General features: G+C 52.0%; 2 protein-coding genes and 1 pseudogene across 2 annotated transcripts in view; 1 reads left to right on the top strand and 2 right to left on the bottom strand.

Moving 5' to 3' along the window:
- Positions 1–447: 447 nt before the first annotated feature.
- On the bottom strand, positions 448–21,443 carry GPR137C (G protein-coupled receptor 137C). Its single transcript, XM_021538447.4, has 7 exons — positions 20,958–21,443; positions 13,785–13,828; positions 12,881–13,109; positions 10,401–10,550; positions 9,778–9,900; positions 9,569–9,684; positions 448–1,477 (listed from the first exon to the last, which is right to left on the bottom strand). Exons 1-7 carry the CDS (start codon positions 21,288–21,290, stop codon positions 1,327–1,329), a joined length of 1,146 nt encoding a protein of 381 aa, XP_021394122.1. The 5' UTR covers positions 21,291–21,443; the 3' UTR covers positions 448–1,326.
- LOC146767439 (splicing factor 3A subunit 3 pseudogene) lies at positions 4,201–5,991 on the bottom strand (annotated as a pseudogene).
- Positions 21,444–21,565: 122 nt separating the features above from the next.
- The window catches only part of TXNDC16 (thioredoxin domain containing 16), a 38,407-nt gene continuing 35,798 nt past the window's right edge, over positions 21,566–24,174 (top strand). The window contains exons 1-2 of the mRNA XM_021538428.4: positions 21,566–21,674; positions 22,726–22,940. The gene's annotated coding sequence lies outside the window, so the exon portion shown is untranslated. The remainder of the gene's footprint in view (positions 21,675–22,725; positions 22,941–24,174) is intronic.

Raw genomic sequence — 24,174 nt, forward strand, 5'->3', positions numbered from 1 at the left:
CCAGCTCCCAGCACAGCATTCCCTGTCCCCCGGGGTCACACCGGGGCTGGAGCAGCAGGTTAAAAGCAGTGCCAGGGTGGATTTGCCCCATGGGCAGAGCAGCTCCCTCCCTGCACCAGTGCCTTTATCCAAAGCTGCTCTGCTCATCCCCACGGCTGGCTCAGGGACAAGCCAGGAATAACACCAAGCCTCATCTCCAAAGAGCCCAACCTAGGTCAAACTTGGCTATTTTGGTTAAGGAAAGACAGAGGGACCTGTCCCAGCCTGACCCAGCACTCCCAGCTCTGGGAGGCCCCAGGTCCATGGGGAGGGCAGAGTAAGGAGCCCAAGGATCAGATCCCTGTGTTTTCTGCCCCGTCCTTCTGCAACAGCAACGTTCCACAGGCAGCCACACACCCCCTGCACCTCAGTGGGGACCCAGCAGTTCACATTCACTTCAGGTTAAAACTCTTGGTTATCTGCTAAATGCAATTTAATACTGAGGGGGATGAGGGGAGCCCCACTGTGGGCACCGAGGAGGGGGAGCAGGGCTGCTCCCAGCACCCAGGGGGTGCAGCAGCCCTGGATTCACACACATTCCTGCACACACACTCCTGCTGAGCCAGCTCCAGCCTCTCCCTGCAGGGAAAAGCCAGCCCTGTCCCTCTGCCACGGGCCAGCAGGAGCACTGACCTCACTCAGCTCTGAGCCACGGGCCCAGGGAGGACAGGCCAGCAGCCAGGTGGGAGCAGCAGGCAGGACAAGACCCCCCGAGCCCCGAGGCCTCACCCAGCCCTGCCAGGTGGGAATATGGCACAGTAAACTCCAGCATCCAGCGCCGGGGGCCCTGCCCAGACAGAGCTCCCCGCTCCCAGGGAGGCAGGATGCAGAGTCCTTCAGGGAACACGTCTTTGCAGAAGACAGTGCCTCTCCCAGCTCTGGATGTGCAATTAAAACAGTAACTAGAACAGTCTCAGGCCAAGCACAGCCCGAGTGAGATTCGTTCCTTCCAAGTGTGCAGATAAAAGTGCAAATATGCATTTGATGTTTCTTTTCTAGTGAGGAAGCTCTGGTGCATTTAGCTGCCAACATCTTGAAGACCAGACCAAGAAAAAAAAAGAAAAAAGCTTCCAGAGAGTTCAGCTTCACTTTGCTACATGGTACCTTAAAGTCACAGTTCTCTGACTTAACTGCCTGCAGCCCTGGGCTCAGTCCCGCGCGCAGCTGCGGCAGGTAGTGGAATGTTTGTGTCGTGAGTTAGATGCTTCGGGGGGGAGAGGAGGACGAGAGGAAAACCAGGTTACAATCCTATACACGAGTGCCACTCTGGGAAGAGAGGGAGCCTCCTCAGTTCTGTGGGGCAGGGTGGGAGCTGTGGTGGTGCTGGTTGATCTCCGAGCCGCCCGCGGCGCAGAGCAAGGGCGCACTGTCGGCGGCGCTCCCGCCGGCGGTGCCAGCCAGGGAACCGTAGCAGCCCGAGCACTGAGGGGTGGCCAAGCTGCAGGAGAGACAGAAAAAACAGACTCAGAGGTGGCCAAGCTGCAGGAGAGGCAGAAAATAAACAGGCATGGATTTTATAGGGATTAAGAATTTGGCTCCTCCAGATTTCCGCTCCCAGCACTGCTCAGGGGGTTGAAGTTTGAAGGTGCAGTATCTCCAAGGAACTTGGCTTTGATGAGGCAGCTACAAGGAGAAGAGCACAGGCCCTGCTGGTCAAGAGGAGCCAGAAGCTCTGAACTGCTCACCACACCTCTGGGCAGCAAGTGAGGTGTTATAGACAGGTGGAAGAATTTTAACAGAAAGGTCTTATGAAATCAGGCCTTCCTCTGCTAATATTACCAAAGCTGGCCTGTCATTTCTTCTAAGTGCAGCTAACAAGCAATTTTTCAAGTTGCCATGTGAAGCTATTTTGAGAATCCAGAAGTTCCTTTAACACAACAATCTATTCTGAGGGTGAAAAACAAATTCACTTGTGTAAATAATAAGATTTCTGCCATGAGAACCCACAAAGGAAAAATGCAAACATATCTTAGAGAGAGAAAACTTGATAGACATATACAGTAACCCTTACTGATCAATGAACTGAGTTTCACTGCATTGCTGACCAATTAGGTTTAACACAGTGCTGATAGTTCCTATAAATATGAGCTCTGTGAGTAAAGAATTGGCTTTCTGCATGAAGAAAAAGGAGTCTCAACTGATTTATTCCAACCCCAAAGACGTGACTGATGTGTGATGAACAGCCTGTCACAAAAAAAGGTGAAATGAGCCAAGGTGAGCACAGGAGCGGAGGGTGAGATGGGATTTAGAGATGGAATATCCAAAGTCATGAAAGGGAGATTGCAGCCAGCCACGAGTACAGCTGAGGCAGCAGCAAACAGCAGCCTGCAACAAGACCAGACACAGCACATGGACACAACCACTGCCGGCTGCAGGATCAGCACGAAAAGAAATCCAAAGCAGCAAAAGGCTACGGCCACAATCAGCCGTGGGATCGGCGCAGAACGAGCAAAGACAAGAGCAGCCAGTGAAGCAGAACCCGGGCACGGGGGCTGCAGATGGTGTGGAATGCACAGAAACAAACACAACCCCTGGGAGAAAGTGAGCACCCGGTGAGAACAAAACTGAGAGTTGCAGAACGCAAATCAGTCCACGAACTGCGGGAGAGACGCGGCTGAAAGAGTCGTGGAAGGTGAGGCAGCCTAAGAGCTGGCGAGGAGAGAAGGGCCCAGCAAATCGTGGGGACAGCAGCACAAGAATGGTGGTGAGTGAATGGCCAAGAAGCAGAAAGAGTCTGCTAAGGAGTGGGGAAACAAGTCACAGAATGGAACTGGCACGTGGGAGCAGCAACGGGGCAGAAACGTACGTGTCACGGAAAGAAAGCCAAACTGGGAGTTAAGAGGCAAATGTGTGGGGAAAAGGAGAGAAAGTGTGATAAGTATATGTGAAATATCTACCCCCCACAGCTCCCCAGAGTTACCAGGCTAGCCCAGATCTGCAAGGCCTTGGGGGGAGGTATTTCGGGAGCAAGGCGAAAGATGCTCCAACCCCTGATGTGGTCCAAGATGTTTATTCCATAGAAGGAAGATGGAAAGAGAGTGAACAAGGAGGGGACAGAGCCTTATCTAGGCTCTGTACAGGAAAGGATACTTGGCTCCCAGACAATTGGGTCAAGGAAGAAAGGGTTAAACTAACATGGTCTCAGCTACAGGGGTCTCTGGGGAGGGAAAAACCATTCTCCAGAGCAATCCAACATATATTCTGACAACTTTGTCACTGTGTTGTGTGGTCCAGGGGCTGGTCCCTGATTTGGCAAATGTATTTAGTGGAGCCTGAGCCTACACTCTGGTTCTGGGACAGTGCCTGTGTGTGCGTCCCTGTGTGCAGGTGCCTGGGAGCACACGGCCCCCGTGTGGGTCATTTTCCCTTCTCTCCCAGAGCAGGACATGGCAGTAGGGGCAGCAAGAGTCAAACCACGTGGAGAAACAAATGAAGAGCCAGGAGCCCAGAACCAGAACTTAGTTGTGCGCTCTTGCAAAATGATCTCCAGAGCAATGTAGTTACCCCCCAGATGGCCGGGACAGGCGGCGCAGGGCTGGCTGGCCTCCGCTCTCTGGGGAACTGTGGTGACTGCAGGTGGTGGCATTGCAGCCATCTGAACGGGTCTCATCCTCCAGCAGAGCTCAAACTGCAGGACCAGCAGTGGCTGAACAGTATTTTTGTAGCAAAGCTTCTTTCCTGACCTAGCAGCTCCATCAGGGCTGGGCCCCTGGGTCGGCGCTGCCCCGCAGAACTCAGAGACTCCAAAACAGGAGAGGAGAGCTGTGGGCGCTCGGTGCCTTTCTAGCATTTTCTACATATTTGTCTTTTGGTGTTTTTCTCCTTATGGTGTGCAGATTTAGGGTTTGTTTTCTTGCCTTTTCCCCTCCTCTTCTTCACCACAAGTATTTTAGGGGGGAGAACAGAGGTGCAGCGGTGCAGGATGGTGCCACACAGCTTTCCCTGCCTGAGCTGGCGGTGGCACAGGGCAGCTCAGCCCTCCTCCCCCTTTTTTGGGGTGGTGCCTGCCCATCACTTGGGATTGGCTGATCTATATTTAATTGCTGCTCATCTAAAGGACCTGTTGTAGATATGGGGCAGTGTGGCAGGCCTCCCCCTGCCCTGGCACGTGGCTTGGCCAGTGCGCCTCTGTTCCTTTTTTGTTTTGTTTTTTTATATAAAACAGTGTTAAGGGGCTTACTAGAAAGTGACTCTACAAAGTATTCTTGAAATCTATATTCATACACACAGAAAATCCAGACAATGAAGAAGTCAGAGCTGCTGCCAGATCCACTCTCTCTGCAGATGTGTGATCCTTCACCAGGGGACAGCTACAGCAGCCCTTGGCGCTTCAGGTCTTCGTAGGTCTTTTTCTTTACCACATTCCCACTGGAATCCTCACAGTCCTCCTCTGTATCAGGCTGCCACCTCCCCGAAGCCTTCTGCTGTTTCAGCTTTGCCCACAATGAGACTGCATCCTCAATCCCCGAGATGTTGGCAAAGTGTGCTGTGTTGGGAATGCCCAGGCACCGCATTCCATGGGCGTGTCTCCACTCTGCAAAGTGCCTCTGGAACGCCTTGGGCCCTCGGTAGGTGCAGTCACCACAAATCTCACAGCTGTAGTGGATGTTCAGACCATGGAGTTTGTACAACCAGGACAGAATGGGATTCCCTTCCCAACCAAGAGGCAGATTTTTAGGGTTATAAATGGTTTCATTTTCTTCATCTTCACTCTTGCTGATCTGCTCTTCCTCCTCCTCTCTCTCCTCCTCTGTCCATGCCTGCTTACGCTGCATGTTCTTGTGAGTGAGGTGTCTTTGTTCCCAAGAACTTCCATGTACACATAAATCTGAGCTTCAGGAACGCAAGATCCTTATTTCTTTCAGTGTCTCTTTTGCTTCCTTTTGTCTTTGGATTCTCAGCAAACAAGGAAGGATCAACTGCTTCCAAGGATTTGCCTTTAGTGCTAAAAAGCCTCTGAGCACGCTCCTCCACAGTCCCACCACACTTCAGTCCCAAAGCCAGCAAAGCTGATTTTAACCTGTCCAGTCCCAGGGAGGCCAATTCCTCCCAGGAGGAGAAGGTTGAGAGCTCCAGGTGGGCACCAGCATGGGTGAGGGCACTGCTGGTCTCTTTCACCCAGCCCAGGAATGTGCCGTTCTCCCACTTCTTCTCAAACTCCGTCTGAATTTTCCCAAAAAGTTCATTCTGGTCCAGTAATGGTTTCACTTGATCTCTGTATTCCTGCAGGTACTCAAGGAGCAATCCAAGATACCTCTTATATTCAGCATTTTTTCCTCTCCTTGAGAATATCAAAGAGTTGGTCAAATGTGGATAAGTAAGTGATAGAATCCAATTTCTCTGATGATTTCAGGTTAGATTACTTGAGGTAACAATCATGCAAATCCAAGTATTGCCCGTACCGTTCCTCACCTGTAAACTCCACCGGATTCTGAGCTTCTTCACTCAGGTTGTCTCTGGACTTCCGCAGCTCCTCAAACTCCACTGACAGGAACACAGATCTCATTCGGGTGCTTCCAGTGAAATTCCTTAATTGGCTTCAGTTTGTTGTAAAACTCCACAAATTCCTTTGGCCTGGAAACAGCACTGAGCTCTTCCTTACGTGGGCTGTCCTTGTCGCGCTATGGGTCCCGCAGGTTCCCGCTCGCTGCCATGAACCTGTCCTGCAGGGCCCAGGTGTGGTGGTCTGAGTTGTTCTGGTCGTGGAGCGTGGACTTTTTGGTGAGCATCTCCTTCACCACCACGTCCACGAGCTGCTCCTGCTCCTCGTGGTGCCACTGCTGCTGCTCCAGGATCATCTCCATCTCGCTCACGGCTCCCGCCACGCTGTGCGCCTGCAGCTCTGCTCTTCTCCCAGGGTTATTAGCAGCAATTTATTTTAAGTTCTTAACTAAGTCCTATAACCTTGAATTTTAGCTGCAGCAGTTCTTTAAAGTTTAGATATGATTAGATCATAAATAAAATGTTACTGCTGAAGCAGACAAAGTGAGAATACTACCTGACAGCCTGTGGGTCAGGGTGGTGGCTCAGCCCTCCTGCAGTGCCAGCTGTGCTTCTGCTGGAGCAGGGATCCTGAACAAGGGGGGGGTTTCCTCTGAAGGTCCAGTGGTGGCGTAGAAAGGTCTGCTCTTCCTCTGGGAATGCAGTGGAAAAAGCCAGCCTGTGGTGTTCCAAGTCTCAGATTATAACCAGGTAGGAATGCTTGGCTCCTCCCTTGGGCAGAGCATCTCCCCATGGATGATGGAATTTTTATCAGCCATGCAGGGACACTCAGTGGCCATGATCAGCAGAGATCTCCTGGAGGGGAGGACTGGTTGTGGGAGAGATAAAGAAAACTGCCCTAGCTGGTTTTAACAGCTGGCCCATTAACAGAAGCCATCCCCCACAGAGTTATGAGGGATGGGTCATGGAAGAGATAAAGAACACTCCCCCACCTGGCTTTAACAGATGGGGATAGAATACATCTGGTTACATCTTGCATTGCCATCTAAGACAGTGAAATATTGCCTTTCTACATTGTAAGATATAAAGCTGTTTTCTTTTAAGAGATAAGATGAATAAACAGCTGTGATGAAACACTGATAAACACTTATTTGTGGATAAAGAAGACAGTGTGTTCACCCTTGATTTTGTTGAAGATTCTATTGCTCCTTACAATCTCTGCTGTTTTATCTTCCACAGATAACACAGAAGAGTCAGTTGTGATTCTACATTACGGCTGTTGTTGATTGTAAGCTGTTTTAGTGCCTTCCTTTGTCACATTTTACTGTCATAGGTACATGACTGTTTAGAAAGGTGTTATCTCAACTTCCTAAGAGGGTTACCACTGATACATTGATTACAGGATGAGAATTTACTGATTTTATAAAAGGCATAATTCATAAGATGTTATTACTGTATTTATAGCCAGCTTCTTATATGCTTTAACATCTTTGTGCAATTATATAAAAGACACATGTCCTTTTAGGATCCTTCTTTTTTGTTCCCTAGCTGCTTATGCATCTCTCAGACCAGCTGAGCTCTCTGCCTAGTCCTTGCACTGGCTCTGTGGTTTGACCCAATGCTGTATCATAATTTTAAGTATTTTTCAGAGTTCCAAGAAAAGATATTTGAGCTTCATTGAAAGCCTCCTCTGAACTGCGTGTCTTGGGGTTTTCCCCAGTTATTACAGAAGCACTCCAGCAGTTTGCTGTGTTTGAAGCATCTCTGTCCTGAAGGAAACTTTGTAGGGATCCAACTACTACTAGATGGTTTGGCTAGTCTTTAACCCCAAGGCCTTTACTCATAACTGCTATTCTGAAGAGCCTTGTTTTGAAATGTGTTTAGGGAATTCCCTCCCAGATGAAGCCTGGGCTGTGGCCAGGCCCTAGCTCTACCTGGATGGAGAATTTGTCAATAAATCAAATGTTTTCTGCATCAAAACTAGATTCAGGTCACTTTGACTTGGCAATTTGACCCTTTATATATGACAGCTGAACCTATCTTTAGAGTGAGCTTGGGAATTATTATCTGGAAATAATTATCCAAAGCCTCACTAAATTGAGGTTTGTCAGCTGTTTGCAGACTCTGGGATGATGGTACCGTATTTCAGACATTCCTAATTACCTAATTTCACATGTATTATTTATTATGTGTATTATCTGAAGCAGTCTTAATTGTTGTACCTGACTTATTCCTGATTGCAGTCAGTTTCTTGTTCACTACATGTATTGTTTCAGCTTGATGTTTCCTCATGCTTACAACCAAAGACATGCATCTCATTTTAAAAAAACAAAACAGAGAATTTAGTACTTTAAGACCATCCAAATAATGTAATATGTACATTAGAAATTTAGACAACAAATGATTTTGAATAATGTAATATTTACAGTAGAATTGGAAAAGAGATCATCAAAGCTAAATCCCAATTGACTGTGCTTCAATTAGCAAAGCCTAATTGATTCATTGACTTCAAGAGAGGGTTTGTTTGTATTTTATCAGCACCAGGTTCAAAGTGGTCACCTGTTTGTTCGATCAGACACTGATCACCTCTGGGAAAATGAGGCTCAGGGGAAAGAGAAATAACCTAACCAGAACAGAATAACCTGGCCAGAACAGGAACACAAGTGGGACTGCCAAGACTCAGCTGTGCCTGCAAACTACAGAGGCAATTTGCCAAAAAAAGCCCCTTATGTCAGCATCATGGTAGAGTGTTCCTACTAACCTTCTTCAGTTATTCCCTGTTCCAGGACCCAGGAGGACAGTCAGTGATGTCAAAGATCAACATTTCCAGCTAATGGACTTTCTCCTGAGTCTCAACTATTTGGACTTTAAAACAATGGTCGGTTATTTCCACTTCCCTAAGAGACATTGGGCATTATTGTTTCCTCATGCTGCAAAACCCTGTGTCAATGACATGATAGAATTTGGTAAGTTTTGTTGATTGTAATTGGTCCTTTATGCATCTTATCTAACAGATAACCAGTGATAACCTTAATGAGATAATACCCTCACAAGAGTAAGCTGTTTTCACATCAAAACAGAGCCTTTTTTAAATTAATGAAAAGGGTGAGATGTCCTAGACAGGTAGAAGAATTATAACAGAAGGGCCTTATGAAATCAAATTGCCAAAGCCAGCCTGTCATTTCTTCTAAGTGCAGCTAACAAGCAATTTGCATGTTCCCATGTGAAGCTATTTTGAGAATCCAGAAGTTCCTTTAACACAACAATCTATTCTGAGGGTGAAAAACAAATGCACCTGTGTAAATAATAAGATTTGTGCCATGAGAACCCACAAATGAAAAATGTAAACATATCTAGAGAGAGAAAACTTGATAGACATATATAAAAGCCCTTACTGACCAATGAACTAAGTTTCACTGCATTACTGACCAATTAGGTTTAACACAGTGCCTTCTGATATTTCCTACAAACATGAGCTTTCTGAATAAAGAACTGGCTTTCTGCATGAAGGAAATGGAGGCTCAGCTGCTTTATTCCAGCAGTGAAGGAAGTGAAATGGAAAGGAAGTGTTGCAGGCCAGGTTGGACTGGGCTTGGAGCAGCCTGGGATGGTGGAAGGTGTCCCTGCCCATGGCAGGGGGTGGAACAAGATGGGCTTTAAGGTCTCTTCCAGCCCTAACTATTCCATGATTCCATGGTGACAGAGCTACCAGGATGCCTCAGAGTTTTGCTGGGAATACCTGACCATTCTCCCCATACCAGCACTTCCTGAAGATCTTTGTCCAAATTACCTTCCAGAACTTCACTAACTCTCACTCCCCAGTGGAGAAACCCCTCTGGAGATCATTTCAGAGCCCTCTGAAATGGATCCCAGCCCTCCTGTATGCAAGCACCATCCACCTCTCTGAGCTGCTCACTTCTGCCCAATAAAAACAGCTCCTTGCGAGCTGCACAAGGGAACAAAAGCCCTGTCAGAGGCTCCCTGCCCCATCTACCTTGCTCAAGCTGCCTCTTCCACCAGAGCTTTTCCTAGGAGCAGAAGCCAGGATGTCAGAGGGCAGCAGAGCAGCAGCACAAGCCTTCCTTACCCTCCTTCCCTGGCCCCGAGCCGTGACAAGTCATCGTCGCTGTCGTAGCGCCTGGGATTGTCAAAGAAATAGGCCCTGGAGCTGTAGCTGTGGCTGTTGACCATCCCTGCTGGAGTCTGCCAAGGAAAAAGGAGTCAGGACAGAAGAAAAACATTCCCAAAAGTCACTTCAGGCATCCTCCCAGCACAGGGGCACTTGCTCAGGCCTACCAGGTTCTGGCTCAGTCTCTGAGCGCGGAAGAACAGCACCACGAAAGTGGTTGGCACCAGCTCCCAGAGGAACAGGACCACTCCAAACACCACGTACTCCTCGCTGCTCACCTCCACGTGCACCTGTGGGCACAAGGCAGAGGGGTCTCTGTCATCCCAGCCACCCACAGAGCTCCCAAACGCTGGAACTGGGAGTGTAGAGAAACTTTTCCAAAGGCAGGAGTCCCCAAAGCAGCAGAGTGACCTTCACCTGGCTGCTGGTTCTGCTCAGAGGGTGCTACCAGGCACTGGGAGCTCGCTGCCACACCAGTGACTGTCCCTCACACACAGCCATGCCTGATTAAACATTGCTGTTCTGCTCTAGTTGAGCTGTCCCTCCTCTCCCTCAAAAGAAAGAGTTGGCAGGCTGAAAGGGAAGAGAACAACAGGAAATCCTTCCTGAAGTGGCTGGAGAGAGGAGAACTCAGGTTTGCTGGGTGGAGAGAGCCAGCAGAGCAGAAAGGCAGCTCATGTGGGGGTTCAGCTACCCAGACACTCCCCAGAGCCCCCTGTTCACCCTCACAGGGTGAGGAGTGACTGCATTTCACTTCACTGGGTCTGGACTGGGTGGGTCACACACTCACCTTGTCTGAAAGGTTGTCCCAGCCATAGTTAAAAGGACCAGGAACATTGTCTGGAGATATGGCCACAGCTACCAGGTTATAGCAAGCCCTTGAGGAATACAGGAGGGCCACTACAGATCCCACCAGAATAGCCTGGCAGACAGATGTTCCCTGGGACAGGAAGAAATAGAGAAAGTTTTAATACAGAGCTGTGATGTTCTTCCCTGTTCCCTTTAATGCATGAGCAGCTGTGCAGGCAAGAATGACCCAGAACATTTGTATGTTGTTGCTAAAATATTCAGAGCTGGCTAAGAGCTTCCTCATGTGATGAGTTCGTTGCAGGAGCCACACAGCCAGAGCTGCCTGGGAGCAGGGAAGGATCTGAGGCAATGTCCCTGGCAGGACTTTGGCAGCCAGCTCCAAACTGGGGGGTCCAGGGAGATGCTGCTCCACCCCTGCCTTCCCGTGGGAGTCTCCACAAGGCCAACAACCAACCAGCAGGAAAATCAACTTCTGCTTTACAGCCCAGACTCTGCAGAGGTGTTCACCCAGCCCTTTCACTTGCAGCTACCCAGCACCCCAACACTGCACACAGTTTGTCTAAGAAAGAAGCTCAAATATTTGGGGTGGGCAGAAAGACCCAGAGCCTGAACCCCAGTACCTGGAGGGAGCCCACAGGAAAGATGGAGAGAGACCATTTCCAAAGGGAATGGCTTCAAACAGACAGAGGGCAGGGTTAGATGGGATATTGGGACTAGATTCTTGGTTGTGAGGGAGCTGAGGCCCTGGCACAGGGTGCCCAGAGCAGCTGTGGCTGCCTCTGGATCCCTGGAAGTGTCCAAGGCCAAGCTGGATGGGCTTGGATCAACCTGATCTAGTTAAAGGAAAGCCATGGCAGGGGGTTGGATCTGGATGGGATTTAGGATCTCTTCTAACTCAAACCGTTCAGGAATGCTGAGACAAACCAGGCATTAAATCCATCCATTAATGCCTTTAATGGCTGCTGGGTGGCAGCAAGTCACAGTGAAGGACAAACACCCTTCAGCACCTGAGCTGCCTTTGTGTTTAAGCAGAGAATCTGCTGAGGAAGCTCATCCCACTGGTCTGCTCCACATCCCAGCTCTATTTTCCTAGATCTAGAGCTCAAGACAGTGTCTTGAGAGCATCAGCAGGAGAGAGGTGCCAACAGACAAGTGACAGCCCTGCTGCCACTGGAAGCTGAGCCTGTGCTGCTCAGGCCAGCACAACGAGGCACAAAGGCTGCTGAAGCAAATCTCCAACTCACAAGGACCCCAGGACAGGAGGTGGCTGCAGTCTAGCCTCCTTCCCACAGCTCCAACGTTCCCACCTTCAGTGTGGAGGCAGCAGCCCCCAGCCCTGATGTGTGCCTTTGAGTTCAGGGGCAGGACAACCTTCTGGGGTATCTGTGTAACATTTCTGCTTATCCTCAGCCTGTTTCTGCAGCAATTTTCCCAAACACAACATCAGAGGATGCCCCCAAGGCAGGGGAGGGAGGCAGAGACCTTCAGCAGCCAGCCAGGGTGAGTATCCAAGTGGAGAGCAGAGGCTTCCCTGGAGCATGTTGTACACAGCCCAGGGGCAGCCTCGGGTGTGTGAGGAGAGGAAGTTCCTGCACTGGGGAACTGGGTGAGTTAATGAGTGTCCAGAGCCAGTCAGAGCTGAACACCAGGCCCAGGCCTGCAGGGATGTGAGCGGCTTCTCTGCCCCTGCCTCCCTGCAGATCTGGATGCAACCTGCAGCCTCTGGACAGCTGTCACAGCAGCCAGGCAGGACACCAGCCCCAGCCCACACATCCTACATTCCAGGAAACCACTTCTGCTGCTTAAGGAGCCAGACATCTCCAGAAAACCTCAGCTTCAGCTAGCTATGTTCAGGTGCTCTCTAGGTTTTTCCTCTAGGTGTTTCCAGGCACTCAAGTGGACACTGATTGCAGCCTCCTGCCACTTCCCTATCTGCTGGAAAAGAGCTGTGTGTGTTCAGACCCTCACCTGTCCTGCTTTGGGACAGGACCTACAGCAACTTCTGCTCCCATTCCAAAATGCTTATCTCATCTAGGACATCTCATCCTACCCAAGCAGAGTCCAGCTAAAGCTGCATTTCTGGGGGATCCCCTTTGCAGGGAATCATGACACACCTGCTTCAGGTAAAACACACAGCAAAAACTGCATCTGCTGCTCTGAGAGAACCCTCTCCTCAAGGCAAACCTGGAATTTTCTATGCCTGAAAAGCAGAAGCAGCTCATAAATCTGTTATGCCAAAGCTGCAGACAAAGTATTCCCCTACAACATGCAGGAAACATCACTCCCACAGCAGGAACATGCACTTTGTGAAAAGGAGGAATCCAAGAGTTGCCACCTCCACAATGGAAGGAGAATTTGAGCAAGAGCAGCTCGGGTACCACCAGGCCAGTGCTGCCCTGAGTGAGCAGACCCAGATGCAGCTGAGCAGTGCCAGTGGGAATTCCCAAGGCATTCACCCACCTTGGACTCGAGGTAGACGTTGGCTGAAGACATCTTTCCCAGTTTGCACATGCAGCAGGCCAGGGAGATGGCACAGAGGATGAAGAGGCTGTCGTTGACCAGAGCCCGGGCCAGGACCGTCCACCTCAGCTGCTTCTCCGGCACCTCGCCGTGGATCAGCATTGCACAGGTTAAATTCACAACTAGGAACAGGAGGCTGGTGAGGATGGAGCCCAGGTACAACAGGACCCTGGAGAGATGGTGAGGGGAAAAATGGTCAGTGAGACAAGGCCAGGTTCATTCTGCACCTCCCTCGTGTCTCAGCAGAGCCTCCCAGTGCTCGGCTTGCTGGGAAGCTCAGGCATTCCAGCAAATTTCAGGGGTTGTATTGGCAGCCCAAGGCTGCAGAGGATTTGTTGGAGCTGCTCTCATAACACATGAGCAGCGTAAGCAGTCATGAGTTACAAGACTCATCTTCTGACAGTCAGGTTCTTATCTTGCAGATTTTAAGTGTTGCTCCAGCTCTGCATTAACTCCAGTCAATAAGCCATGAGTCATCACAACCACTGCAACTCCTTTATTGAGAGCCACTGGAGCTTGCATTTTCCACCCTGGGTTTCCCTGGGAAGCACCTGGGCTGCACAAACCTGGGGCTCACCCATTGCTCAAACCTTGTTCTGCAGATCTTTTCTGGGCTGGGACAGCTCAGAGTGACCCTAAGAGACCACCCAGGGGAACTGGGATGCTTGAGCTCTCCTGGCACACCTAAAGCTCCCAGTCCTGCTCCAAGGTACAACTGTGCTCCTTTCTCAGAGCACAGGTATGGAATTAAAGCTCTGTTCAGCTTTTGGGGCCTGACCCTCCCATTCCCAGCCAGTTCCCCTGGGACCAGCTTTGAAGGGAAGGTCAGGACAGCAGCACTTACTTGTACTTGTTGAATTCAGCTGCACATTTCACTTTGAATATGACCTGGAGGAAAGATTTGCACAGGGTTACTTTACACAGCCTACAGTTGCCTTTCAACTTTGTTAAGAGATAAACAGGGAAATTAGAATCCAGCTGGGTATCTCCAAGGAATCTGGATTATTTATTAGCACCAAGCCTCGCTCTGGACCCAAAAGAATGGTACTTTTTCCTTGTACAAGCCCAACTCAAATACATGTTCCCAACAACCATAAACATATTTAACAGCCCATATGTGACAAGCACTTTAACACCACACCTTGAAGACTTAAAGAAAAGAAGGGAGTTTAGCACTTTGAAGTCCTTCAAAAATCCATCTCTTTTCCCTAATGTTTTGGGCTGTTTTAGGATCTCAGCCATGCTGGATTTCCATGTGAGAGGAGCAGAGACAGTTTAGGAAGGTGCAGACACTCCCAAGTCACAGCTCAGATGGGAATTCCTGCTGCAAAGGCACAGGGAACCTGTGCTCACACTGCTCAGGAACTGGGTTGTGCCCAGATCCAGGTCCAGACCCCACCAGGAGGACCCCAGAGCTGGAGTCACATTCAGCCACAGGCAAAGCTCATGTCCTGATTGGAGACTTTGAAGGAACTTGGGAAGAGGCACACACACATCCAGAGCGATCCCACCTGTACTTGTGGGATCACTGCACAGGTGTGGAGGTTCAGTTTCTGTTCTCCCACAAGGAGCCTTCCCTGTCAGCAGTGAAGGATCACTCATCTCCTCCCAAGCATCCTTAGGCAGCTTTTATCCTGGTGGGATTCCTTGGCTCCTGCTTCCAAGTCAGCACAGAGGTAGAAATGGCACAAAAGCTTCAGGAATCAGGCTGCTGCCAAGGGGATTTCCAGAGACATTTCAGGACCTGAGGGTTGTCTGAGCCACTGCAGTGGTTCCAAGCATTTCAAAGGATGTTGGACAGCTTCAGTGATTCTCTTCCAAGAGCCACTTCCACTGCCTGGCTCCTGTTCCCGAGGCTGAGGAAGGATGAGCTTAACTTCGTGAGGAATGAGACATGGTTCTTCAGCAGAGGGAGGTATCCAGCCTCAGGAAAGCTCTCTGCCCCCTTGTCCCGGCACACAGAAGCACAGGAGTGTGACACAATCCACTCTGAGCCCTAAAATTCACCTCAGCTACAAGAAACCGGGCCTTGGAAGGGGCCACGTGGTGACACCAAAACAGAAATATCCCTGAATCCTCCCTTGTTTGCCATGGGTGACATTCAGGCATTTTGGGAGTGCCATGGAATCACTGAATCACTGAGGCTGGAAAAGCCCTCCAAGGTCACCAAGTCCAATCCAGCACCACCACATTCACCACTAAACCATGCCCTGAAGTGCCACATCACAAGTTTTTTTGAACACTTCCAGGGCTGGGGACTCCACCACTGTCTTGAACAGCCTGTTCCAACACCTCACCACCCTTTCAGTGAAGAATTTTTTCCTAACATCCAATTAGGATCTAAATATTCCCTGGCACAACTTGAGGCTGTTTCCTCTTGTCCTGTCAAAACAGGCATTTTGGTGACATCCAGCTGGGAAACTCCTGGTTCAGCACCCATTCCAGCAGCATGGAAATCCACTGAGGAATCTGCTAGGACTCCATCTGTACCCTCAGCCTCTGAACAGCCCTGCAGAGTCCCTGGCTTGTGTTCCAGCTGGAAATGTTGTGTTCTCAGCTGAGAACAGCCCCTCAGCTGAGCAGGGAAGTGCCCCTGGCTCACAGGAAGATGCTGCTTTGGGCAGGACACTCTTCCCAAACCCTGCAGCCCCAGGGATGAAGGCACACAAAGCTGAGTCAGGGTTATGAGTGCAACAGCAATTTGAGCCTCATGCTTGGCCCGCTGCCATGGAAAGCAGAGGGAGACCACAGCTCCAGCCTTAACACTTTTATGAGCCCCTGGATAGTCCTTCCTAAAACTTCAGGAAGGGAACAGCCACCACTGCTTTGGTGGTTTTGGTTATTAAGGCTGATAAGTTATCTGAAGGTTGCTTTTCCTTCCCAGGGACTGGGTCAGGAGGTGCCACCAGCAGCGTGCACAGGGTGTCTCTGGGTTCTTATCCTTGAGATGAGCTCTGAGCCTCCTGCACGGGGCTCTGCTGCTCTCAGAGCCCAAGGACAGCTCAGGCAGAGGGTTCTGCTGGGAAAAATCCAGCACAGAGAGCTCAGGAGCAATCCTCTTCTTCAGAAAAACAGGAAAAATAGACCCCTGTGCTTCAGCAGGTGCATTAGGCCAAGCTGTGAGCAGCAATCCTTGCAAACTGAATGGTTCCTTCAAACCTGAGCTGAGCCCAGCTCCAGAAACCAAGCATGAAAACAGGGAACAGAGGTCTCAGCAGCACTGGGAACATTTACTCTGAACAAGTCCTTTACAGCAGTTTGGAATGCTCAGGTGCCTTTCCAGAGCCATGGATCCCTTGAGCACCCCACATCAGCCAGAAGGTGAGGCTGAAATGAGCTACACACCCCTCCAGCTGTGATGCTGGAGGCTTTTGGGTTTGTGATGAGTGGATTTATTCCATAAAAGTGATTTCCTGTGATTTCCTTGCCCACATCACAGCCCGGAGAGTCCCTAGGGGCGTGTTCAAGAGACACACTCACCCTCTTTAGAAGGTGCACTGGAGGTGGCACAGCTGCTAAGGGAAGGAAAGCGACACATCCCAGATCCCACAGATGAATCCAAGGACCACTCCCAGTGCCTGCACAAGGATCCTAACCCTAACAGTGAGGCACTTAGGCTGGACCAAAACCAAGATACTTTCCAGCAGATCTGAAAGATCCAGGAACTTGTTGTTGTCCACTGGAATAAAATTCTTTTTTCCTTCATAAAGACAACACGAATTTGGGCTCTGCAGATACAAGACACAACCATGCCCTGCCCCAACACAGCTCAGCTGCTGGAGCATCCCCAGACAGACCCCTCCCCTCACCACATGAGATAATGGGAGCACAGCCCAGACTATTTTGGGATCACACCTTGTACCAAGTGTGCAAACCCCTGCTTCAATCCACAGAGGAAAAGCTGGAACTGTCCATGAGGATCTCTCACCATCCTCATACTAGTATGGAGATCATTCCATGCCAGCATGAACACAGGCTGCAATTCTGCATGTTCCCTCCTTTCCTAGAATAGCTGGTCCCCAGCAGGGCCACCTGTTATCTGGGAAACATGGGAACCATCAGCCATGGGATGCAGCAGTTTGGAGTTTCAGTGATCCCCCACCAGCTGTCCCTCTGAAGCACAGGGCACTGCCAGGTGTCTGCTACACAGGGAAGGTCAAAGAGGGAAATGAAGGATGCAGATTTTCCCATTTTTCCATCTGAGAAGATCTAGGACAATGAAGACAAACCTCTCCCAGGCTGGATGCTCTCTCCATGCCTGTCTCCAGTGTCATTGGAGCAGGAAGGGATGAAAGGGGCTGATGTCATCTCCTCAGATGGAGCACTAAGAGCAACCCAGGCAAGATGAAGGGCTCTGGCACACCATCAGCCCCATCCCTGTGCCAGCTGCTGATTCCCAGGACAACCAAGAGTGCCAAGGGCTCAAGAAGGTCTTTAAGATCAAGGTTGTTGTGGATGCATTTCACAGAATCATTTGGCTTAGAGAACACCTCCAAGGCCATCAGGTCCAAGCTGTGCCTGATTCCCTCCTTGTCACAAGCCCAGAGCACTGAGTGACACCTCCAGGGGTTCCTTGGACATCTCCAGGGATAGGGGCTTCAAACATCCCTGGCAACCCTTTCCATGGAGAAATTTTCCCTAATATCCAATATAAACCTCCCCTGGCACAGCTTGAGGCTATTTCCTCCTGTCTCTGATCCCTTGGGAGCAGAGCTCAAGCACCCCAGGCTGTCTCCTCCTGCCAGGAACTGTGCAGAGCCAGAAAGTACCCCCTGAGCCTCCTTTTCTCCAGGCTAAATACCCTGAGGTCCTTCCATGTATTTCCATTTCCATGTACCACACTCCTGAGAAAGACCTGGGGAAAAACAGAAGTGGCAGAGCCTTGGGAAAGGTGGCATTGTTCAAGCAGCTGGCAGCACAGGAACTATTCCAAAGGCAAAGCAAAGGAGCATCCTAGGATGGACATCAGAGCTATTGAGGCAACACTGGGAGTGGATCTGAGGAATTCTGACCTGATGGACTGTGAACTCCAGATTCCCAGGAAAGGACTCCTTCTGGTACAAGCTGAAATAGAAAGGAAGAAATGCTCCCATGCTAAAGGGATGTTTCCAGGTGGAAAAAGTATCCCAAGGGAGCCTACAAGAGAGCTGGAGAGGACAAGAGCATGGAATGAAAGGACACAAGGAATGGCTTCCCACTGCCAGAGGGCAGGGATGGATGGGATACTGGGAAGGAATTCCTGGCTGGGAGGGTGGGGAGGGGCTGGCACAAGGTGCCCAGAGAAGCTGTGGCTGCCCCTGGAAGTGTCCAAGGCCAAGCTGGAGCAAGCTGGGACAGTGGAAAATGTCTCTGCCCATGGCAGGGGTGGCACTGGATGAGCTTTAAGGTCCCTTCCAACCCAAACATTCTGGGCCTCTATGAAAAAGAAACACACATCCCACACTCATTCTGCCAGGTCTCTGTATCCCCTCAGGAATCTCAGGGACCAAGATGGGATAGGAAGAGGACAACCTGTCCCCACAGAAAGGAGGAACAACAGGCAGTTTAGCAAATTTGAATTTCAGCCCTGAAACAGCCTGGAGCATTAAGTAATGCCAGTTCTCCATGGGTATCTGTTTCCTGGAGCTTCTTCCCCACCACCCTTCCAACCTCAGCCTCAATGCTGCCTGAGGAGCTCTGTGAATCAAGCAAGAACAGCTCAAATATCAGCACAGGCCATTTTCTTGCCCTGATGCCATTTCTCCAGCATCTCCACAAAGGAGGCTCTGTGTACAGGGACAATGAGCCAGGCCCTCAGCACAGCAGCAGCCCAGTGCTTTTATGTGAGGACATCTCAGATCAGGATGCCACCCCCAGGGCAGCAGAAGCTCAGTGTCCTTCCACAGGCTGCTGCCAAGTGGCCCTTAAAAACTGGGAATGGATGAGCATGTCCTGCTGGAGTCACACCAGTAAACACACCAGCCACCTCTAGATCATGGGAGCCAGAAAAGCTCCAGAGGCTTTCCATTTTTTTGCTCCATACCTCTGGAGTTTCAGCACTGAGATCTCCCAAAAACCCCACAGAGTGATGGACACCCCTCCTGGTTGTTCCAGGGAAGCATCAGGCCCTCCCTGGAGCAGAGCAAGCAGACCCATTTTCATAAGTCACTTTATCCTTCCCCACTCCAGATTCAGAGCTCTTATTTCCTCAGACAGGATTTCCCTTGGCTCTAGGTCTTCAAGGAGAAAGAAGTGGGATATAGGCAGAGTTCACTGAAAAGCAGATATTGTGGGAGGAGGAGAAGCCTGGGAATCTATTTGGATTTACTCTAAGAGGACCTTTAAACAAGCCTGCAGAGAGGCAAATCTGCTGTCAAATCCAGTGACCTAGAGGAAAACAGAAATCCAGCCACTCTGTGGAGCAGAGCACAGAATCCCTGCTTTTCAAGGGACACCAATCCCTCCTGGCTGGAGCAACTGGGAGGTCAGGCTCCCTTAATCAGACAAGATGGATTTGTGCACTCTATGCACCATTTGTTATCCCACTGCCACACCATCAACAACACCTTTTGCAACAGGCAGCTCACCCCCAAAGCCTCTGGGTGTTTACTAGGGGGCAAGAGAGGGGGGAAAAGAACCAGAACAGCAGAACAACCCCACTGCTCCAAGTATCATGTGAATGTTGGTGTCCTGGGGAAAATGAAATCATAACTCCCGTGGGTGACACATCAGAGCAATTTCTGTGTGCTAGCGATTCCTTTGTGAGGCTGGGGAACAGCTGAGAGCTGCAGAGCAAAGAATCCCAACAACAACAACAAAGCTGGAAGGAAAAAGTGGTGACTTGTTTCATAAATAGGCAGCGAACTGGGAGGCAGGCGAGCAAAGGGCTGCTCAAGAGAAACTGGAGCAGAAACAAAATATTCAGGAGGAGGATGGGGAGGGGAGAGCCAGGGCTTTAGGGGATAAAGGCAAGTGGAAGGACTAAAGAAAGGAGGCTAAAAATCACCACACGAGTGATGAGAAAGCCAGAAAAGCAGGGACACAGCTCGGTGACAATAACAAGCGGCTCCGCACTGTCCCAGCAGCGATGCTGGTGCTGGGAAGGGGCCCCCCTCGGCTGCCCCGGGCTGTTGTGTGAGGGATCTCGGGGTTTTTTTGTCTGACAAGCTGCGGAACAACAAGCCGGGTTCGCAGCGGAGCGATGGAGGGAAGGAGGGAGCGCAGCAACAATAGCAGAAGAGGCTCTGGCTGGTGACGTAATGGTTGGCATCACTCCAGGCCAGAGCAGCCCCCGCTGCTGCCACTTTCTGGTCCCCTTTGCAGAACGGGAATCAATTAAAACAATAAAAAAAAAAGATGGAAAACAGTCCCTCAAGTGACGCCCCCCCCCCCCCCCCCCACACACACACAAACACCCCGCCGTGGGTCAGGGTTGCTAAGAGGAAAACCCCACCTGGGAGCAGGGCATCTCCCAAAACCCAAATTCGGGGCATGTGGCTGTGCCCCCCCATGCGGGGTCTGCACTCAGGGTACAGCCCCGCACCCCAAATCCCTGATGCTGGGATTCTGGGCGCACTTTTAGCTCACACCATCCCCCCCAAACCCCACCCCGCCCCCCAAGCTTGGATTCAGGGCACAATCCCTGCGCTTCTCCCCACGCCTGGATTCAGGACACACAATCCTTGCGGCTGAGCTTGGATTCAGGGCAGAACCCCTGCATCCCCCAGCCACCACAGCCTGTCCCGAAGTCTGCAGCGAGGCTGGATCCAGGGCACAATCCCCGTGCCTCCTTCCCGGGCGGGATTCAGGGCACAGCCCTGCATCCCCTCAGGCTGTCCCAAAGCCGAGCCCGAGGGCAGAGCCCCGGCATCGCCTCCCAGCCTCACCTGGGCGCTGCCATCCCCAAAGCCTCGGCTCCAGGGCGCTCCAAGTTTGGAGAGAGGCGGCTGAAGAGGAGCTGCCAGCCCCGGCGTCCCGCAGGGTGGGAGCTTTGGAAAAAGGAATGTTGGAGGGGTTTTGCCCGAAAGGCAAAACTTACCTCGGCGAAATAGAGGTTGAGGAGGCAGAGGCTGAAGAAGAGGAGGCAGCCGGGCAGGCAGTAGAGGAGCCAGTGGGCGAAGGGCTGCTGGAGGCGGAGGGCCTGCAGGGAGTTCTGCAGGTAGAAGGAGAACAGGGTGGTCCTGAGGGCTGCCCAGAGCAGGCAGAGGAAGAGGCAGAGCGTGTGGTAACTCAGCCGCCGCTCGCGGTAGTAGAGCAGCAGCCAGAGCTGCAGGTAGGCGAAGAGGAAGAGCGCGGCGTAAAGCGCCGTGTGGAGCACGGTGAGCCCCAGCTCCACGGCGTAGGGCACGGCCGCCCCCTCAGCGACGGCCATGGGGCAGCGGGAGGCACCGACCCCCTCCCTGCCTTCCCTCAGCCCCGGCTGGACACCCCCATGCAACAAAGGGGAGCCCCCCTCTCTTTTCTCCTCCTCCTCCTCCCGCCCGCCCGGCTGCACCGCCCGCCCGCCCGCCGCCAAACAACTCCGTGCCGGGGCCGGCCGGCTGAGCCCGCTGATTTGAGGGGCGGTGGCGCGCGCTCCCCATTGGCCGCCCGAAGGCCACGCCCCCCGCCGCGCCCACCCGCCGCGCCCACTGGCCGGCGCCGCCTGTCAATCACCCGCGCGACGCCCCCGCCGCGCCGCCGCTTTGCTTGTTGGGTTGGCGGCGCCGCCCGCCCGCCGTCCTGCCTTCGCTCCTTCCCGGAGAGGCGGCGAGGGGTGAGAGGGGCGCGGGGAGACGGGAGGAAGGGATGAGAAAGGTGGGAGAGGGGAGCGAGGGGTGAGAGGGGCCGTGAGGGGAGCGCTGAGCGGCCTCCCGGAGGAGCCGGGGGGATGTGGGCACCCCCGCAGGCAGAGTCGGGCTGTGGGAGCATCCCCGCTTCGGGCTCCCGGGGTGTCCGGGTGTCCCTCACGGACCGGGAACATCCCGATTACAGGATGGGGATGTCCGGGTGTTCCTCACGGACCGGGAACATCCCGGTTATAGGATGGGGATGTCCGGGTGTCCTTCAGGGATCAGGAACATCCCGATTACAGGATGGGGATGTCCGGGTGTTCCTCAGAGATCAGGAACATCCCGGTTATAGGATGGGGATGTCCGGGTGTTCCTCAGGGATCAGGAACATCCGTGTCCCCGACGGACCGGGAACATCCCGGTTATAGGATGGAGATGTCCGGGTGTTCCTCAGGGATCAGGAACATCCCGGTTATAGGATGGAGATGTCCGGGTGTCCCTCACGGACCGGGAACATCCCGGTTATAGGATGGAGATGTCCGGGTGTCCCTCACCGATCAGGAACATCCCGGTTACAGGATGGGGATGTCCGGGTGTTCCTCAGGGATCAGGAATCCCGGTTACAGGATGGGGATGTCCGGGTGTTCCTCAGGGATCAGGAATCCTGGTTGCAGGATGGGGTTGTCCAGGTGTCCCTCACGGACCGGGACCATCCGTGTCCCCGACGGACCGGGAACATCCCGGTTATAGGATGGAGATGTCCGGGTGTCCCTCACGGGTCAGGAACATCCCGGTTGTAGGCTGGGGATGCCCGGGTGTCCCTCACCGATCGGGAACATCCCGGTTATAGGATGAGGGTGTTCGGGTGTCCCTCAAGGACTTGGGACCGTCCGTGTGCCTCATGGACCGGGAGCATCCCAGTTGCAGGCTGGGGATGTTCCTCACGGTCTGTTCCATGCAGGCAGCCATCCATCCATCCATCCATCCATCCATCCATCCATCCCTCCATCCATCCCTCCATCCCTGTGGATTTAGGAACAGCTCCGGTGCACCCCGTTGTTACTGAGAGGCCTCGGCCGGCTCAGGCATCGCTTCCCCCGGCTGGCACAGAGCCACCCGCGCTGCTCTGCTCTGGGCATCCCGGCTTTTCCAGCCCTGCAGCCAGCACCCAGGGACGCCTCGGGGTGGGATGCTGTCCCAGCACCGAGGAGGAGGGATGAGGACATCAGCCTGAACGCCCGGGACACCAGGTAGGTGACAGCCCTGAGCTTGCTCAGTGATGTGCATCCAGTGCCAGCTGCTTTCCAGTCACTTCGGGGGCTGCTTCCCAAGGACTGACTGAACATGGCAGCAGCAGTGGGTAATGCTGGTTCCACCAGGGAAGTGGTGGAATTCAGCAGTGCTGGTGATTCCAGCACATGGTGATGCTGCCAGGGAAGTGGTGGATTCATTGTCCTTGGAAATGTTCCCAAACCGTGTGCATGTGGCACTTGGGGATGTGGGTTCGTGGTGGGCTTGGCAGTGCTGGGGGAATGGTTGGATTTGTTGGTCTTAGATGTTGTCTCCAGCCTGTATGATTTATGATTCCATGCTGCAGGCTCTCTGCTGTGCATGGGAATCAGAGCTTTCCTCTCCTGGCATGTCCCCCCTGCAGCCTTGGATAGCAAGTGAGACCTAGCTGCTGGGAAGTTGGACCTGGAAATGAAAATGAAAGTGAAACTCTTCTGGAAGTGGCAGGATAAATGGCAGCATGGGAGCATCAAAAATCCAGGAAAAAAAATCCAGGCAAAACACACTGGGAAACAGGCTGGGATGCACTTGGATGCTCCCAGAAAAGGATCCCTGTGATTCAATATGCTCCCACAGCTGCCCCTGTAGGCAGGAGGGAGATGCAGTGAGTGCAAAGGGCCAGTGGTTATTTGAGTCCCATAATTGCAGGCTCGTCCCAAAGCTCTGGAGAAGCATCTCACTGTTATTCCAACTCCAAAAGCTGGGGAATTGCAGCTCTAGCACTCTACTCAAAACAGTTGTGTCCAAGAACTTGCCTTTGGAAAATTTGAAAGGAGTTGGGTTGAGCTCTGTGCCAGCTAATTGGGTAATGATAATGAGCTTCTGATAATTATCATGGGTCATGATAATGAATTTGTCAGCTGTGTAGGAAAAGTCTGGAGCAAGGGAGGGATGTGTGTGGTGAAAAATATGAAAAGTCAATATAATTCCAGGCAAGGAATTATGGGTTGGATTGGAAGGGACATTAAAACTCATCCAGTTCCACCCCTGCCATGGCAGGGACACCTTCCACCATCCCAGGCTGCTCCAAGCTCCATCCAGCCTGGCCTTGGGCACTGCCAGGGATCCAGGGGCAGCCACAGCTGCTCTGGACACCCTGTGCCAGGGCATCTCCACCCTCCCAGCCAAGAATTCCTTTCCAATATTCCATCTGTCCCTGCCCTGTGGCAGTGGGAAGCCATTCCCCCTTGGGGA

The sequence above is a fragment of the Lonchura striata genome, chromosome 5, assembly GCF_050655825.1.
Source record: "Lonchura striata isolate lonStrDom1 chromosome 5, ASM5065582v1, whole genome shotgun sequence".
NCBI classification, from domain to species: domain Eukaryota; kingdom Metazoa; phylum Chordata; class Aves; order Passeriformes; family Estrildidae; genus Lonchura; species Lonchura striata.

Coding starts and splice junctions, on each gene's coding strand:
- GPR137C (XM_021538447.4), bottom strand. CDS start 21,290: ATGGCCGTCGCTGAGGGGGCGGCCGTGCCCTACGCCGTGGAGCTGGGG. Junction 10,551..12,880: donor ACGTCTACCTCGAGTCCAAG/GTGGGTGAATGC, acceptor TTCCTGTCCCAG/GGAACATCTGTCTGCCAGGC. Junction 9,685..9,777: donor AGAGACTGAGCCAGAACCTG/GTAGGCCTGAGC, acceptor TTTCCTTGGCAG/ACTCCAGCAGGGATGGTCAA.